Consider the following 19,731-nt stretch of genomic DNA (forward strand, 5'->3'; position numbering starts at 1 on the left):
TGCATCTGATGCTGCTTGGAGAGGCTTCAGCCTAAACCCTAAACTTAAATGTATGCCTCATGCCCCTGTAGTACTTTAATATGTTGAGTCTTAGGGAAGGCACTATATAACGTACTTCACTCATCTGAGACGGACTGGCATCACGTTCAGGGCTGGTTCCAGCTTTGCTTCTGATGCTGGTTTGGCAAGAGGGCACCACCAGCTTGAATTTTTGCATTCTCCTCCTAACATACTTAGGTATGTTGCACCTTCTGAAAGGCCCTATATAAAATAAACTTTTGTGAGGGACTGGCATCTAAGGCAGAGTTGGTTCCTGCTTTGCATCTAATGCTGCTTAGAGTGGCTTCAGCCAGAATGACCCTGAACTTGGATTACGCATCCTACTCCTAACGTACATTGCAACTTATGAAAGGCGCTATATAAAATAAATCTTCTTTATTCATCTGCACAGGATTAACATCAAGCCCAGAGCTGGTCCCTGCTTTGCTTCTGACGCCGCTAGGACAGGCTTCAGCAAAAGGGACACAGAAATTGAATTTTTAGCAACCAAAACAAAAGAAAAAAGCTTCATTCTTCTGTGAGGGACTGGCATCCAGTCCAGGGTTGGTTCCTACCTTGAACATGATGCTGCTGGCCAGGCCTCAGCCACAGAGACCCTAAATTTGAATGTATGAGTTGTACTCCCCTAGCACTTAGCTATGTTGTATCTAATGAAAGGCGCTATAAAAAATAAATGTAAGGTGCTGTATAAGAGAAGTCCAAGGGTGGTCGCTGCCTTGCTGCTGGGTTTTGAGCATAACGGCCATCCATCCATCCATTTATCACTAAACTAGTTAAATCCGGTTCAGGTTTGTATTCAAAACATTGTTTTATTAAAAAAAGAAATGCAACAAATATATGAAAAAAAACAAAAACTCTGAAGTAAAATAAATTCTAATTCACAGCATCGGACTTCTCGTTATAAACACTAGAGACTTTAAAATACATTTCTGCAATTTAATCCAGAAGGAAGGACTCCACGTGTTTATCTGTATCGTAGAGATGCATGCCTATCGATTTATTCTTTTATGACATTTTCTGGTATTTCTTTTGTTTCTTCTTTCATATACTCGATTCTTTCTATTGTATTACTTTTCATTTTAGTTGCATTTTTTTCTTTAAACATGTTTTTATGAAAATGAACTCTAAAAATAAATGACGTTGGTTTTAATTAAGCGCTTTGAACAACTGCACCATATGAAAGGCACTATATAAAGCATTTCATTCCTAACACCATGTAAAATCAGTTTCTTGCATTTCTTTTAAATGTGGCCCCAGTTCTAAGGCTTTGAGCCCAGTGAAAGGCGCTATATAGGATGAAGATGGTGTGGAATATTTAGACGAGGCTGCGTTGTTTGAACCTGTTCTGATGAAAATAAATGTACAGCTTGAGCTATAACAATACTTGGGTTTCATGAATGTAATCTACTGAGTGCCCGGGTACCCTTCTTAGTTACCCAATGGCGGTGCCAATGTAGTGCTTTAGGTTTTGAGCGCATTTAAAAACGAACTTCTTTTCCTTTAAGGCCAATATCATTAGTCGTCTCCTAAATCAGCATCCCTCAACCTTTCGCCTGTCTCGACCCATGAAAGGGAAACGAGCTCGACAGTCAGAATTGTGAGAGATGGGGTACGGCGACCCACTGCGCCACCCGCCACTACCATTATTAACAATGGCTACCCGTGACCCTCCGCGACGACTCAGAGATTAAGAAGCTATGTGGACTAACTGTTCGCATTCTCCAGAGCTCGTTTATTGCATATCTCAGAATACCAGAGCTCGGCCAACGCTGGGGGGGGGCGAACGGGGCCCCCTGAGCACCTCGGGGTATTTCTTCAGATCACACTCTTATCTGCAGCAACGCACTCGGCAGCCACTAGGTGGCCCAACACATTTTGTTTGGAAGCTGCACTGGAGATTCAAATGCATTCATAGCATATAGCGCGTTATATAGTGCCTTTCAGAGTCACTGCGTTAGTAAGCAGGTTACGGTTAACCACATGACAGCTCAAACGATAAAAGTTACAACCTGTGAATATTTAAACGCAAATTGCACACATGCGTTCTTTTTTTTTCCACGCAGACAACACAGACACGCGGAACGAGCTGAACGGAGTGGCGGACAGGAGTAGCCGAGAGCGCCTCGGACCCCGGCTCGTGTGACTATTAGGCGGAACGGCGCGTTCTCGTCGAGCGTGTCCCGGATGTTCGTGGCGAGCCCACGCCTTGGGTTCATCCGCTCACCTCACAGCACCTCCTCACCTGCCGGCCTCGCACTGGAGGTTACTTCCCGACAATCCTCTTATTGAAGACATATGGAAACTTCTATAAAATTATCACATAAATTAAGTGAGAAACAGCAAACAAATAAATCTTGAGCTACTTGGCTCTCTCTGCGTGTTTCGGTAACGCCCCTTGTGGACCCTAGATGGCAGACTTCTCCCGACTTGGAAACGTGGCAGTTAAAATGTAGAAAATACAGTATATTAAAACATGAAAAGCGTCAGTCTGTCCCGTTTATATTGCAGTCTTGTCGCCACATTCCTGTATAAACACCGCACGTTGCGTATCTGCTTTCAGCTCGGCTGCGGGAAGCAAAAGAGGCCGAAGATTCAAGCCTGGGGTGTCGGGGCGAGCGTGGCAACAATGGCTTCAGTCCTTGATATTGTTACAAGCCCACCCACACAATTTGTGATTTATGCCCCATTACATTCCAAATTGGCTTACGTGCGGATAGACCGGGATCGAAAAAGGTAAGAAGAGTCAGGTGGCTGGTGCTGGGATGGGCACAAGTTGGGTACCTCCATGCAGAGGAGGTGCAGGTTGTTAATCTCTCGACACCATTTTAAGTGTCGTAAGTCAGTTTGTTCGGGTCACAGACTGCGCCACAGTGACCGGGGTACATTTAGCCTGGCAAACCGTGGCACGTGCAGGGCACACCTATGCTGCCCGGCACACTTCATTTAATCAGTTAATGAAATCAAAAAACTCAAGCATCCAGCTCCCAAAGCACTTGAGTGACGACACATTTATTGCGGCGGTCTGGCATCCAGTCCAGGGTCGGTTCCTGCCTTGCATCTGATGCTGCTTGGAGAGGCTTCAGCCTAAACCCTAAACTTAAATTTAGGTATAATACCCCTGTAATACTTAGCTATGTTAAGTCTTAGGAAAGGCACTATATAAAGTTAATCTACTTCACTCATCTGAGATGGACTGGCATCAAGTTCAGGGTTGGTTCCTGCTTTGCTTCTTATGCTACTAGGTCAGGCTTCGGCCAGAGTGACCCTACAGTTGCATGTACGCATCCTACTCGGTGTGTTGCAGCTCATGAAAGGCGCTATACAAAGTAAAATCCTCTGTGAGGGTCTGGCAACCAGTCCAGGGTTGGTTCCTGCCATGTCTCTGATGCTGCTCGGACAGGCTGTGACCCTCAACTTGGGTTTAAGTAGGTTTGCAAAATGGTAGGACGTTTAATTCGTAACATTCACCTACCCAGTACTGGACCAGTTTAGTCCCTCATTCAATTTTTGTTTTTAATATAAAATGATACCAAAAGTGTTTAGGCACATCTGTCTTCAGACAATACAACAATTTGAAACAGTGCATCTTGTGAAAGGCACTATAAAATATTTGACACAGAACAGCAATTCAAATCAAATGAAAGCGTCGCCTTTTCTTTTTTAAAATCATCACAGTCTTGATTTATGCCAAGTTGTAAGAAGTCGTTCCATGAAAGGCGCTATATAACTTAACATGATTTGAGCATTCGCCTCACGAAGACGAGTCTCCGGACCACCAGCCGTTGTGTGTCTTCTGGTCATCAAGAAGATCCGCTCAGCCGTTGTTACTGCTGCCTCTTTTAACTCCAACCTGAGGGGTCTTAGGCTGGCGGAGGGGGATTTACGGTAAGAGCGGTGCAGTGGGCAGTTTTGCTCCTAAATCCAATGTCGTCCTTGTGTGAGCAACAAATAAATAAACCCGACTAAATCTCCTTGTGCCAAGTGAAAGGCGCTATATAAACAACGCATTTTCATCAGTCAGTGTGCAGCGGGGCACGCTAGCAAATTCGAAAGCTGGCATAAGGGGTGAGTAAGTAGGGCACGCGCTGATGCCCAGTTAGCCATTAATTGACACTCTGGGGATGCCCAGCTATCCAGAGCGGTCAGTCTAAGTGGTGGACCCGGCGGAGGAGGCAGACTATGATGGGCTGGAGGTCCTTACTGGAAATGTGACCCCGTTTGCGTTTGACTGGCAGGTCGGCGGCTCCGAGTGCTGGAAAGCGCTGAATTTTTAATAACGGAACAATCCGAGCAGTTTGCGCCAAGCGTGTTTTCTTCCCGAATCGGACGGCGGAAGATGGATGTGGCGAGCAGGCGCCTGATCGCGGCTTCCGAGCTCATTAAAGGAGCGCGCAGATCAATCTGTGCCTGTAATTGTGTCTAAATCGGGCCGCGGCTCTCTTGTTAGGGGGGAGGTGTTGCGCTCGCTGTATAAATAGACGAAGGCGCTGCGCTGCCGGGAAAGCGGGTCCTGACGTGCGCGTCTCCCCGGTAAGACTGGGCGGCGACGGGCTGGAAAGAGGACCCACTGCTGCCATGGCCGTCACGGAATTAGAGGGGGGCTCCTCTGACTGCCACATCCCCCCTCGCAGGAGGGAGCCTGACAGAGCAGCTTTCGGTCCACGTGTTAGCTGTGGCCAGCGATTTGGCAGTTTGGTCGGTCAGGCGGAGTATGGGAAGTGTGCGTAGACTCAACGTAATACGGTAAATGAGCAGCCACCCCCGACTTCAACATCTTGCCCCGCCCCAAACAATCATCGCTTCACCAACCCTCTAGCCCCGCCCCAAACAATCATCCCTTCACCAACCCTCTAGCCCCACCCCAAGTGTTCATCTCTTTACCAACCCTCTAGCACCACCCAAAATATATAGCCCCTCCCCATTCCTCAGGTTCCATCCCTCTAGCCCAGCTGACCTTACTATGTCCCACCAATAGGGGGCGCTGAGACTGGCAATACCTCACACCATAGCTGGCTTACCCTCCCAATCCCAAATTTCTTAAAAATCCTTACATTTCCACCCCATTGGATTCTCCTGCAGTCCCGCCAGGTTTTTCCAAATTTCTTGATGGACTCACTGCTGCCCCCTAGCCACTTACCTCCACAAACTGCAGCCGACCCAAACTGCTGGGTGGGTTGGCGATCTTGAACACCTTCTTGGGCATCACCCAGGTCTCCAGGGTCTCCTGTTTGCTGGTCGCCAGGTTGGTGGCCTGGTGTCTCACCAGATACCCTTGGAAATGGTCAGACAAGAAGTACAAATGGACTGACACGGGATGCCCTGCTGGGAGATACCTGCCAATCAAACAGAGAGAGAGGGGTTAGTATACAAGTAGACAGGAGTGGCACTGCCACTGTAGGGTGGCACATCCCAATCATGATGCAAAGGCAGCAGCGAGTTCAAACAATTGCTCAAGTTTGTCTTCATATAGCGCCTTTCACTGTGACCTACGCACAAAGGTAAAATGGAGGAGCCGGCAGTGTGATTGAACCCGGAGCCACACCATCACCTGACTCACTCTTTACCCACTGGGCCACACTGACTTTACACACACACACACACACACACTCGCCTGGCCTCGGTGTGAACGTGGCACGTCCACACATCACAGCTGCCATCGGGACAAGCCGCCGTATTTTAATATCTATGGAAATGAGGCTGAAGAAGAAAAATGAACAGCGAGTGACAGCTGCAGAGCTTCATTTTTTACTGAAAGTGTGCAATAAAGCAAACCCGCCGTTTTGTGAGGCGTTTTTTTTTGGCTTGGAGGATTAATGAGCGTCGGCGCACGCACACCGGAACGGAATCAAAATCAGCTCTTCATCTCCATCAATGTCCGGTGATTAGCTGCAGGGCCCGGTTTGAACCCTCCGGTGGAGTCGGCGCGCACGCCCGTCCAGTCTGAGACCACCCGGCTTGACCCCCTGCCCGCTCCTTGCGTATCGGGGCGGAGGAGCCCGTTGGCATGTCGCTGGACACACCTGGGAAAACAAATGTGCTTCTGCTTATCACGCCGGCCATTAAGAGCCGAGGCAGAGAAAGATGAAATATTCTTAGCAGTAAAACTCCACCATCCGGCAACGCTGACCCTGCTGCTCCTCCGCGGAGGCAACTCATTTCCTTCTTTCCGACGACTTCGGCTTTCTGCATTTTGGCTTCATGATCCTGTTAGGAGAGCGACGGGTTATTCTAGGCACATCCCAAGATCTCAGTGGCCTAAAGGTTTAAGTCGGGACCCTCAATAAGTCCAATGAGAACATCGGGAGGCTGACCAGGCGCTGGCCTACAGCCTTCTTATCATGCCATGTGGGGTCTCGGGGTTGGATCCTGTCAGGTCCCGCTAATCCAGAGCTGTGCCCCATTCTCTGATCCCGTTTCTTCTCACTGGCCTGCATGTTAATTCACTACGGGAGTCTGACCCTGCCAGCTCTCCAAGGCCTGCAGCTTTTTGTTAGTTCAGGCCTGCCTGGTCACTCCATTTTGAACCTGCGTCACTTGTACGTTCATCCTGTCACATCCCAGTATGCCAGAACTTTACCTCATTTTCTCACCAGTTAGATCTGGGGTAAAGTTCTGGCATACTGGGATCTAAAAGGATGATCTTAGCCGCAGGAGTCTGATCCTGTCAGGGCTCACAGCCCTTCAGCTCTGCTCCACTCTGAACATTTGTCTTGTGGTTTTGAACCTTTGACATTCATACGTTAATCCTATGAGTTCTTAGTAACCCCCCTGTGGCATTTCACTGGCCTGAGTGTTAACTATAGGAGCCTGATCCTGCCAGCCTGATAGCCTGCAGCTCTGTGCCAGTCTGGTCCCGTTTGGTCACTTCGTTTTTAGCCTTTGACACTTGTACTTTCATCCTGGGAGTTCACAGCTTTCTCTTCTTCTGTCAGATCTCACTGGCTGGCATCTTCACCACAGGAGCCTGATCCTGTTAGATCCCAGCATGCCACACGATTACCCCATTCTCTGACCCATTGGATCTAACTGGTCAGAATGGTCACTACAGGAGTCCAATCAGATCCCGCCAATCCAGAACTTACACCCCAATTTTCTGATCCTGTTAGATCTCACTGGCCTACATGTTAAGTACAGGAGTCTGATCCTGCCAGCTCTCCAAGGCCTGCAGCTTTGTGCTCGTCCATAGTGAACCCATGACACTTGTACTCTGATCCTGCCTGATCCCAGTATCCCCCTTTGGATCCCACAGGCCTGAGGGTTAACTACAGCAGTCTGATCCTGCCAGGTCTCCTAAGCCTGCAGTTTTGTGCCAGTCTGATCAGATTTAGTCACTCCATTCTGATCCTGTGACACAGATATTTTCCTCTTGTCAGACCCCAGTAAACCACATCATCACCTCATTCTCTGATCCCATCAGACCTCACTGGTCTGCATCTTAACCACAGGAGTCTGATCCTGCCAGGTCTCCTAAGCCTACAGCTGTGTGCCAGTCTGGGCACTCCAGTTTGAATCATTGACGGTTGTATTTTAATTCGGTCAGAGCTCAGTACCCCACTGCTTTACCCCAACGTCTGATCCTATCAGACCTCACTGACCTGCATCTTAACCACAGGAATCCAATCCTAACAATTCCCAGTATCCCACAGCTTTACCCCCTTTTCTGACACATCAGATCTGACTGACCAGTGTGTTAATCACAGGAGTCTGATCCTGCCAGGTCTCCTAAGCCTACAGCTTTGTGCCAGTCTGGGCACTCCATTTTGAACCCATAACACTTGTACTCTGATCCTGTCAGATCCCAGTATCCTCCTTTGGATGCCACTGGCCCAAGTGTTAATCACAGGAGTCTGATTCTGCCAGGTCTCCTAAGCCTACAGCTATGTGCCAGTCTGGGCACTCCAGTTTGAATCATTGACGGTGGTATTTTGATTCTGTCAGAGCTCAGTACCCCACTGCTTTACCCCAATGTCTGATCCTGTTAGACCTCACTGGCCTGCATCTTATCCCCAAGTGCCTGATCCTCACTTTTCACCTTTGACACTTCAGCCACTCCATTTTGCACCACTGATGCCGTCAGATGGCATCAGCCCACAGCTTTGCTCCCATCGCCTGATCCTGTCAGACTTCACCGGTCTGCACCTTCCCACCCAGCCTCTGATCCAATAACTTCGTGTCCTGCCAGGTCTCATGGGCCTGCTTGCAGGGCACGAAATGCTCATCCTGTCCGATCTCGCCATCCGTTTGTCCCCCACCGGGTTTCGATTTTTCCAGGTAGAACTGGGAGTCAATCAAGTGAAATGGAACCAAAGCGGCGAGACTGACCTGCAACGGCTGTCACCGGGGTCCCCCTGCAGTGAGCTGGCTGCCCTGGCGAGTCCCATGCGTATGAAGGCGTGATAATGTGTCAGCTGGGAGTCCGAGATGCTGTGGACCCCATCGGGGCTGTCGAAGACGTTCTCCCAATAGGTCTTAAGCCCCAGTGTGCCCACGGGCAGGGCACCGAAGAGGAAGGTGTCCAGCTGGGTCACAATCTCCTGGTTCACACTTGCCTCAAACTTTCTGGCGAAAAAGGTGGGCCGGGCCGTTTGCTGTAGTGGAGAAGACAGACAGACAGACAGACAATAGAGAATGAGAGAGAGCGGGAGGTCAGAAGACGGCTTAGTGGCCCCACAGTCGCCCACAACGAGACAACCTGAGGGTCTCCCACGGGACTCAGTGGGCAGTCAGGAGGATGTAATGGAAGCTCTGAACATTCTGTGCACCACCATCTGGGCTGGCATCCAGCAGCTCGTTAGGGCGCTCAGAGACGCTGCCTGGGCGCGGTGTTGGCCGTAGCCTGCTGGGCCGCCTGAAGGCTGCAGATGAGGGCCGTGTGTGTGTGCCAACGCTCATCTAACGCCTGGAAGGAGGGCGGGAGGGTGAAGTAATGGAACAGTGGAAATTAAAGAGGGATCTGCGCACGTGGATACTGGGCTGCAGCCAGAGCTTCTCAGCAGTGGTGACGCCACCTGGGAGTGGCAGGCGAGCCCCAAACTCGAGTGACGAGCGAGAAACGGGCTGCGATTTGAGCCATCGGGGCAGAAACAGCAGGGCACTGAGCCACAGAGGGTCCACAATGACCAGGGAGACGGTCAAGAAGAAGTTCAGTACGCCCAGGTTTAGCTAGTAACTTGTGCCCACTGTAATGTGGCATCTGACCAGCCTACCTATGGCTCAGGGAGGAACCCAGTATGACCAGTCAGATCGCTACAGTGGGCGCAAGCTGATCCAGGATCATGGGGCGACTGACCCCTTTGGGCCCACAACAGAGTTTAAGGAAGAGCCTGGCATTGCTAGAAAACTGCCCAGTTTACCCAGAAATTGTTTGGGGAAATGAGACAGCTGGCCTTCTGGGCCAAGGAAGAGTTTGGGGGTAACTAAAAAAAAAAAAAAAAAAAAAAAGAGACCAGTTTACCCAGTTCAATAGGCCACAAGGACCATTGAGCCCAAGGAAGAGTTAAGGGTAACTGAAAAAGCTGACCAGTCTGCCCAGTGCTTGTAGGCTGTACAGGGTCCAGGATAACTGGGCAGCAGACTACTTGAACCACTGATGGGATCAGCACCAGTTCACCCAACACTAGGAAACACTTAAATGGTTCGTTATAATGGGGCAGCTGACCACTATTCCCAATTTAAAGGATTTCAGTCTACGCATAAACTGGTCCAGTTTACCCAGTCCAAGGAAGGGGGGAGGGGCTTTAGTATAATTAGGTAGCCTGGGTGGCCAGACAGATGACCAGGTCATTCAATCCAATTGGGCCAAGAAGAGGGTCAAAATGACCAGGAATCTGTCTGGTGGGGGGTCCAGTATAGTCAGATGACCCCCCCATAAAGGTTTACCCAGTCTTCTTGGCCATGAGAGACATGACTAGAAAAGTGACCAGTCTGCCAGCTCCTCTGAGACATAAATGGGACAAGTAGCTGACCAGTTGGGCCAGCGTCCATAGCAAAACCAGGGATTCAGGCCTCTTCAAGGACCCCATTATGACCACACGAAGATGACCAGGATGCCCCACCCACCATCCTATTAAAACCAGTAAAGTACACCAACGTGGTGCTGAACCTTTTTACAATCCTGCACTCGTAGGCCCCGTCGTCCACTTTCAGGACCAAATGGGGGTCCACACACCTCCAGACATTGGCCGCTATGTTCCCATAATAGCCCATTCTTCTGCTCATAAAAAAAAGCAAATCATCTGGAAACCCTGGTCATCCAAGTCCAGCCAAAGAACACAAAGGCCCTTTGAAGGAGGGAGACCGGCGGGGCTGGGAAACGTCCCGCTCAGTAGGTAACACTTTTATGTGACCCGTCCCGCTCCTGCCAGGCTGCTCAATGGGGTCTTTATTAGCCCAGAGGATGATGAAAGGCCTGTCGAATCGCAAGCCGTTTTTAGAGCTCTGAGGTGCAAATGGGCTGTCGGCCCCTTCTGTCTCAAACCTCCCCAGTCAAGTGAGGTGTTGTTTACTCTTTGGATGGAAAAATCAAGAAAGACGAGAAAGGCGGAGGGCGTGGGAGGAGTCGAGAAAAACGACTCAAAGAATCCAAACGTGAAGCCGGGAGAAAAGCGAGATCTGTGCACACGGTCATGCACTGAAGAGAGAAGTCACTTTAAGGACACATTTGGGGACCAGATTGATAATTTGAAGGGGGGGGGGGCATATGGACAACATGAAGCAAAATGTGAAAACAATAAGGGGGATGAAAAAACAAGTCCCACATAAACAAATAAATAAACAGATGGACTGAGGGGCTCGTCGACAACTTGACACAACAATCTCAGGCTTACTTAATCTAACTGAGGGACACAACTTTGGGCACAAAGCAGGAACCCACCCTGGACAGGACACCATTACATTGCAGGATAAGTCGTTAAACAGGGCATCCGTCATTTGTAAGTGAGGAGGTGCTGCAGCTCCTGGTGACTGCCTGGGGTTCACTGACAACCTGGGCACCGTGGCGGCGCCATTAACATGAATGACATCATCAGCCTCACAAGTACTTAAAGCCTAAGGTGCAGCTCACACAGAGTGGACCTCTCACTCTCCTCCACCTCATCTGATGTGTCTTTGTCCCCTTCGCCGTCCCTTCTGTCCCGCCGTGTCAACAACTACACCTGCTGTGCAAGAACCAACTACACTGACCTGGCAGTTTGTTTCAATTTGTGTGCCATTGGGTGTGTTTGGCGCATTTTCTTAACATTAACTGGGCAACTGTTATAAGGTTTCAGTACAGGGCTGTGTAATGCACTCGGTTTATTTCTTCATTACAGACGATTAAAATCAATTGGTTTATGTAGATTGTGGGGTCCTGGAGTGCAGAGAGTTTAAAATCAGAGGCGTCGGAGCTGAGGTGAGACACAAATTAGAGCTGTTGGTAAAGGTGCAAGAGAGTGGCGACGTGTTACGAGGTGATTAGCACATTAGGAAGAACTCCACGCTATCTATACATGGGACAGTAATGACCTACAAACCTGAAAATTCATCAGTCTATCTGTATGCCTTTAATATAAACCTATATACTTGTTATATAGTGCCTTATCTACCCCTGTATCTGATAAATGCAAATGAAAAATATATTTATTATGGTGGTGGAGAGCACGTGTTAGCCTGGTGATTAGCAGACACGAGCAGGAATTCAACTGCACTCTGTATGAGTAACCTGTGCCTTTCACACCCATCTATCTATCTATTTTATAGTGCCTTTCACATTTATCTACTGTATCTATCTATTATATAGCGCCCTTCACACCCATCTATCTATCTATTATATAGCGCCTTTCACACCCATCTATCTATCTATTATATAGCACCTTTCACACTCATCTATCTATCTATCTATCTATTATATAATGCCATTCACATCTATCTATCATATACTGCCTTTCATCTCTCTCTCCCTTTAATTAACATAAACCTGATCATTTATGGATAGATAACAGAAGGTGCCTTACAAAACATAACAATAAATAATATTCCCAACACTACACACCAGTAAAATCTCCAACAAAACATTAAATAATTTTATAATTGTTAAATGAGGAAATGGGCAAATGATATAGAGTAATAATCAAATAAAAAGATAGAAGGAAATGAGTGAAATCATCATTCTTTGATTAATAATTAAATAATTAAAAAGCAGCAGAGATGAAGAGGAAGTCAATTAATCAAGACTTTATTTATGAAGATAGCAGCCTAATAATGAACAAGAGGAGTGAAAGTGAGAACCAGCAAAGGCACTCTGACTTGGTTTGTATTCCTCTCCTGCTCTCTCTGTTTGTCTGTTATATAGTGCCTGTCTATCTATCTATCTATCTATCATATAGTGCCTTTTACTATATCTATCTATTATATAGTGCCTTTCACATCTATCTATCTATCATATAGTGCCTTTCACACCCCTCTATCTCTGTGTGCTCCTGGTCAGGTTATTCCAGTCGCCTACGGTGCCGCATCGAGTGCCGACATGTTGCATGTCAAGTAGCTCGTGTAAGTAAGAGTGTCACAGGACTTTGCACACGTCACAATACAAACAGCACAACCACCACTACTTTCTGTTGATCATATAGTGGTCTTCATTATCTTTCTTTTATACTGTATAGTGCCTTTCATATACCAAAATAAAGTTACAGATGCATTTAAAAATCCTGAAGGAAATGAGTAAAATCGTCTGTCTGTGATTAATAATTAAATGATTAAAAAGCAAAGGAGATGAAGAAGGAGGATAAAAATAAAGTCAATCAATCAGCAGGTTATTTCTGAAGGTAGAAGCCTCAGAATGAAGAAGAGGAGTTAAAGTGGAAGCCCCCCAAAGCAGGCAGGCTCACTTTGTCTTCCTCTCCTTGTCTCGTGCCCCCCCCAAGTGATGGATGCCATTTCAGAAGGCGCGTCGCGCAACGCTGGATGTGCAGGTCAGCTCACCTGCTATATGCAGCCTGACAAAGCGGGTCCCCAGAGGAGGTGATGGATGACAGAGATAATGTTATTAATATCTGCTCTCTTTTCAGCTCCTGTCACGTCAGCTTTGTTGTCATTGTGCCACTTCTATTGACCTCCCATTGCTTTTTAAATTTATTTATTTTTAATCTTCCTCTACCTGACGGGGACTATGGAATTGTGTTTCAACAAGTCAGAAATATTTGCTCACGTCTACTTGTCTCTAATTTTTTTTTTTAGTTCAGGTTAAATAAGCAATTTTCAGCTGGCAGCTTTGGGCTCTTTAACCTTTGACCCCATCCACTGGGGGCCTCAAGCTAGGCAGGAGGAAAGTGTTGAGAGGCTGTCGGAGAGAAGACACATGGGTGTAAATAATGTGCTCAAGGTGACAGAGCAATGTCACCTAAAGTGACATTGGGGGGGTGCCTTGACAAATCACCAGAGCCGAGGCCACCCAGCAGGTCAGCCGTTGTACTGGTTAGCGGTGGCAGGCGTCTCGAAACAAGACAAGGAGGGAGGCAGGCAGTGAGGGCTGAGGCGTGGAACAGTGGAGAGAAGACAAAGAGCATCAGGGAGGAGCACAGGGAAAGGAAAAAGGGTGGGAGGACAAGGTGGGGACACAGCAGGGAAGCTGAGAACTTCAGAGATGTGGAGGTGAGGAAGATGATGAGAACGTCCAGCATGTATAACTGAAGAAAATAACTGGTGGGAGTGTGGACTCACATGACACTCAACTGGATGAAAGGGGCTTGAAGACGTTATGTGAGGAGTGACACAAGGAACTGTGGCGTGAAACGGGAATGAGTAACATGTGGGTGTGACACATAAGATGAAAAGGCATAACCGAGGAAGAGCACGAGACTGAACAACACATAAAAGTGAAGAAGAAAAGGAGGACGTCCAACATGAGCAACTGGAATTGATGGAAAAGTTGGACCTGAAGAAGAAGATGAGACTGTCCAGTGCGTGGAAATGAAGAAGATGAGAAGGTTCAATTGGCATATCCGAGGAAGAGCATGAGACTGAACAACACTTGAAAGTGAAGAAGAAAAGGAGGAAACATGAGCAACTGGAATTGATGGAAAAGTTCAGCTGGTGGGAGTGTGGAATCACATGACAATGTCCAACATGTACTGAACTGGGTGACGTGAGGTGTGACACATGGAACTCGGTAATAACACGGGAATGAGCAACGTGTGGACCTGCAGGAGAAGATGAGAATGTCCAGCATATGGATGTGGAAAAGATAAAAACAAAAAGTTCAACATGAACCTGTCTGGCATGAAAGTGATGAAGGAGTAGAAGACGAAGAAGATGAGGTTGAGAATATCTAATATGTGAAGCTGAGGAAGGAAACGGAAAACCAAAGAAGACGATGGAAGCTTATAGGATCTAAAGGTTGAAGATAAAGATCTTAACGTCATGTTAAGGAAGAGGCAGACGATCTCTTCCGGTGCACACGACAGTAAGGAGGGAGGAATGTCCATTAAGACGATTCGCATAGGAAGAGCTGTGGAAGAAGACACGAGCTACCAACGGGTGAACCTGAAGGACAAAACAAAAACGACAGCTCCCGTCATATGGAACCAATGAAACAACAAGACCCTCCATGACGTCTCCTAGTGGTGGAGCAGAAGACTTTCCGATGCAGGGAACTAGGAACCCAAGACACTTGAACACAAGTCCAAAGCTTAAAACAAGGAGAGGCTCACCTGGAAGCGATGGAAGTCGCTGGGTTTGAAGTCATTGGGCGAGCAGCCACACCAGTCCACGATGTGCTTGTACTGGCATTTGCAGCCCAGTTTCCGGTTCCAGTTGGTGATGCGCAGGTTGTTGTCCACCATGGTCTCGCAGTGAGGGCTGTTCTCCAGGACCGTGTGGAAGAAAGACTGCCGGAGAGAAAGACACGGTGAGTCGAACTCATGAGGACCGATCAGACCTCCAACCAGGCGGCTCACTGCCGGCTACGTATTTTCCTTCAAAATTAGAACCAGGAATCTTAACGTGAATCTTGGATAAATGAATGGAGGCCACTATTAAGGGAATATCCAAGCAACACAACAAGAGGATCGTTAGTGAGCAGTCAGCACAGGCTTAGACGGGCAGGTCGTGTTTAAGGAAGGTGGTGAGAAAGCAACAAAACATTAGAACAATCAAGACGAGAACAGGCCATTCAGCCCAACAAAGCTCGCCAGTCCAGACAACCAGAGAGGTGCCCAGCAGGTGAGTGATCAGGAGGATTGTGATGAAGTCCAACACGAGACGTTAGCAACCAAACCAATGGCACTGGAAACTGAAGGGGTGATGTGTAGGTGCGTGCAAAACTGACTTAAGGGTTACGGTGAGGAGCCTTACTAGAACTGGATGATGTTACAAGTGGTGTCCAGCAGGGGTCAGTGCAGGGCTGCGGCTCTCGTTAATATACAATAACGATCAGATAAGAATATAAAGAACCAGCTGGCCAGGTGATGCCAAACTAGGAGGAAGGGCAGATCATGGAGAATCAGCCCAACCATCACAGACTGGCCAGGACAGCCTGGGTGGTACCTGCGCAGACTGTTGGGAGAGTCCAGTGGAGCAGGAGCAGGGGGGACCTTACCAAAAAAACGGCAATCAGCTGTGCATCCAAGCAGAAATGATAATCACAAAGCAACGTCAAAGACTCTGAGCCAAAGTGTGTGTAGCCTTACAATGTAACTAAAGGGGTCATTACTGTCACACGCGCTAACCAACATGTCACACGTCTCCAGCTCCATGTTTAGTTAGCCGTGCTCTCTGACCTCCAAACCTCTGTCTCCCTTACCTGAAAAATCTCAGAACACAATTTACAGCAAAGTCTACCACTGAAATGGTTCTTATAACATATAGTGTTAGAGACCCCCAGGGGGCGCACTAGTAATCAGGTGCTGTAATTATGTTTGATGGACTTGCCCACTGGGGGCCACACTGCCATCAGAATAAAGTCTTGTGCTTTACAGGCCATAGCCAGAAGGCCACTAGGGGGCACACTGCCATCATGGTAAACTTTTGTGCTGTAATTACAGCTGATATCCTTGGCCACCAGGGGGCACATTGCCACTCTCCAGGGACATAGTGAGTGAGCAGAAGTGGCTGACCTTGAATCCTCTGTTTTCCATTCCTGAAAAATCTCAGAACACAATTCAAAGCCTTCATCTAACATCTACTGAAATGGTGCTTATTACAAATACTGAGGTGCAGTCGGGTGCTTTATTTTAGGTCAGTGGATTCACCCACTAGTGGGCACGCTGTCATCAAAGTAAAGTATTGCGCTTTACAGGCCACTAACTAATGAATGACATTTATAGAGCGCTTTACTGGACACTCAAACCACTTTACTTAGACAGTGGGTAGCCACTTGGACCACCACCACCACCACCTGGATGATGCAATGGCAGTCATTCTTGTTGCAGAACGCTCAGCACATGTTAGCTATTAGGTGGTGCAGGGGAGACAGAGACAGTTAGCTAATAGGGGCAGGAAGTGATTTGGAAGCCATGATGGACAATTTAGCCAGGACACTGGAACTAAAAACAACTTTTTTCTAAAGACACTAAAGGAATTTTGCCTTGTGTGGTAATTGAAGCTGATAGTCTTGTCCTCTGGGGGGCACAATGTTATTAAGGGGCAGCCTTGCCTTTTTATAGGGTCCTTATTGTCACATATGACTTAGATGTGCTAACCAACATGCCACACGTTTCCAATCTCCAGCAACATCTTGAATGAGTAGAACTAACTGACCCCGAAGCTTCTGACTTTCTAACCTGAAAAATCTCAGAACAAATCAGTCATAAAGTAGCAGCCACAATGTGCACGTCGAAAGGGGGATTATTTTGAGAGAGTTGCTCACTAGAGGGCACACTGCCATCAGAATAAAGTGTTGAGCTTTACAGGTCATAGTCACAGCCACTAGGGGGCACACTGCCAACATGGTAATGTTTTGTGTGGTAACTGTAGCCAAAGGTCACTAGGGGGCACACTACCAACGTAGTAAAGTTTTGTGTGGCAACTGTAGCCAAAGGTCACTAGGGGGCACACTGCCAACATAGTAAAGTTTTGTGTGGTAACTGAAACCAATGGTCACTAGGGGGCACACTGCCATAAGGGTAAAGGTTTGTGCTGTAATTACAGCTGATATCCTTGGCCACCAGGGGGCACATTGCCATTAGGGTGCAGCCTTGTGCTTTACAGGGTCAAGCTGGTCACATGTACAGACTCCAGTGAAATTCTGACAAGCATGTGCTAATCAACTTGCCACACTCTTCCCCTCTCCAGCGACATTTTGAGTGAGTGAACACATCAGTCACAAACTAGCAGCCACAAAGTGTACGTCAGAGGTGGACATGCATTCCGTTACTGATACTTTAGCTCGTCTGCCGTGTTGTGTTGAGTGTTGGTCTCCAGATTTCAAAAAAGACAAAGCAGCACCTGAGGGAGTCCAGAGAGAGAGAGAAGCTGCCAGGCTGATTCAGGACCATGGAGAGCAACTGAGGAGCAGCAACAGAAGCCCATCTGTCCAAGCAAACAGACAGGAGGGTCTGACTGGGCCGAGATGTTTAAAACTATGAAGGGAATGATGACAGCAGACCCCTGCTGCGACTTTGAAATGAGTTCAACCAGAACACAGACAGAAACTTGCTAAATTTCACACAGATGTTAGAAAGTTTTTCTTTGCTGGAATAAGTGACCATTTAGTGTGGTGGACAGTGGGACTTTGGGGACTTTTTCAAAGCTTATTACTTTGGAGAAATTAGGTGAGTGGGACTGATGGTTTTTGCTGGGTTGATCTCATCCCAGTCAGATGTTCACATGATGGAAGTGGCCCACCAAATGATACGTTAAATGAAAACCATAGGAAGGACCCCAGGATGGAAAAGCCAGTTATGTGTTGGTTGCTGCCTCATCGGAGCTCATCAGACCCAAAGTGCAGCTGCCTCCTTACCTCTGCCGGGAGCAAGGTGAACGCATAGAAACGCTTCATGCTGGTCACCAGGGCATCCTGCGAGTTGATGACGTAATCCACAAACTTCCTGTTAAGCAAGAACCAGTCGGAGCCGCCATCCACGGAAATGCCCTCTGGAATTTTGCGGTCCCCAAGGCGCCACATGTGGGTGTCACACTCGAAAAAGAGCCGGTCCAGTCCCTGTTTCCGGATAAACCTGCAAAGACAAGTAAGAGTGAGTGCTTTGGGGGATGACTGGGAGAGCTGGGCCAACACAAGTCACCCACTGGCTATAGAAATGAGAGGCAGATGATGAGCTCCGGATTAATGGGATATAAACCAAGACACCACTGGCCGCCTTCTACTTAGATAGTGTGGACGCAGGTACTACAACTTACATCAGGCAGCAGGAGTGTGCTGGGGCTGATGGGAGGACATTGTCGTCTGCATACACACAGGTATTAATAGCCAAAGTGAGATCTCATCTAAGGCCACAGGTACGGCGTTTCATTCCCAACAAATTTGGATAAAAGTTTCATTGTCTTGCTGGACTGTGGCTTTTGTCTAAGATGACATCTTTTTGTCACATTGTGGGCTGTGTCTGAATTTCCAAAGGACAGTTTTTTGCTGTTTATATCTTCCAAGGCAATGTGGGGTACTTCAGCTTTATATACTGTAATACATACATACACACAGACACACACATACTGTACACACACACACATACACATACACACACACACACACACACACACACACACACACATTCTGTACACACACACACACACACACACACACACACACACACACACACACATTCTGTACACACACAGACACACACACACATACACACACACACACACACATACTGTACACACACACACACACACACACACACACACACACGTTGGATATCTCTGGTCCACGGGTTCTTGTGGCTGATCCTCCAATTAGCTGTGAACCCCCCAGTCTCACTAAGATGGCACAGGTGGTGAACCAGCTGAGTGGGGGAAAGGCTGCAGGGATCTGTGGTATCCGGGGTGAACTTCTCCAGGAAGGTGGTAAGGCTGTCCTCCTGGCATTGCAAGCAGTCTTTCCTTCCATTTGGGAGACTGGCATCATCCCAACTGACTGGAAAACGGGACTTGTCATCCCTATCTGGGAAGGGAAGGGTGATCGCCTGGATTACACAAACTACAGGGGGATAACACGGGTCTCGGTGGCAGGTAAGGTCCTTGCTAGGGTCGTCCTCTACAGGATCCGCGATCACTTGCTCACCTACCAGTGACTGGAACAGTCTGGTTTTACGCCTAAGAAGTCTACCATCGACTGTATCCTGGCACTGAGGCTTCTCATGGAGCGCAGATGCGAATATCGGCCGAGTTTCTTTGTAGCCTTTGTTGATTTTCGCAAAGCGTTCGACTCAGTTAATCGAGCTGCCCTGTGGGGCATCCTGAGGGTTTGCAGGATATCATGGCTGGCCTATACACTGGTACTGGGAGTGCTCTGTATTTTTCCCAGTTGATTCTGGGGTTTGTCAAAGGTGTGTTCTGCTCCTACTCTGTTCAATGCTTTACAGACTGGGTGTTGGGCAGAGTCGTGGGGTCCAGTGGCTGTGGGGCATCTGTTGGTGAAGAAAGATTCACGGGTTTTGACTTTGCTGACGATGCTGTGATCTTCGCGGAGTCAATGGAGGCTCTGATGGGGGCTCTCGAGAGACTGAGTGAGGGGTCCGAGTG

The 19,731-nt window shown here is 48.0% G+C and overlaps 1 protein-coding gene across 1 annotated transcript in view; it reads right to left on the reverse strand.

The window, feature by feature from the left end:
- The window catches only part of xylt1 (xylosyltransferase I), an 85,852-nt gene that overhangs the window by 13,134 nt on the left and 52,987 nt on the right, over nt 1-19,731 (reverse strand). The window contains exons 6-9 of the mRNA XM_039775914.1: nt 17,993-18,209; nt 14,745-14,921; nt 8,383-8,648; nt 5,198-5,393 (exon numbers count right to left, since the gene is read on the reverse strand). Of these exons, the coding sequence (XP_039631848.1) occupies nt 5,198-5,393; nt 8,383-8,648; nt 14,745-14,921; nt 17,993-18,209 (856 nt within the window). The remainder of the gene's footprint in view (nt 1-5,197; nt 5,394-8,382; nt 8,649-14,744; nt 14,922-17,992; nt 18,210-19,731) is intronic.

Source organism: Polypterus senegalus, chromosome 13 (assembly GCF_016835505.1).
Source record: "Polypterus senegalus isolate Bchr_013 chromosome 13, ASM1683550v1, whole genome shotgun sequence".
NCBI classification, from domain to species: Eukaryota; Metazoa; Chordata; class Cladistia; order Polypteriformes; family Polypteridae; genus Polypterus; species Polypterus senegalus.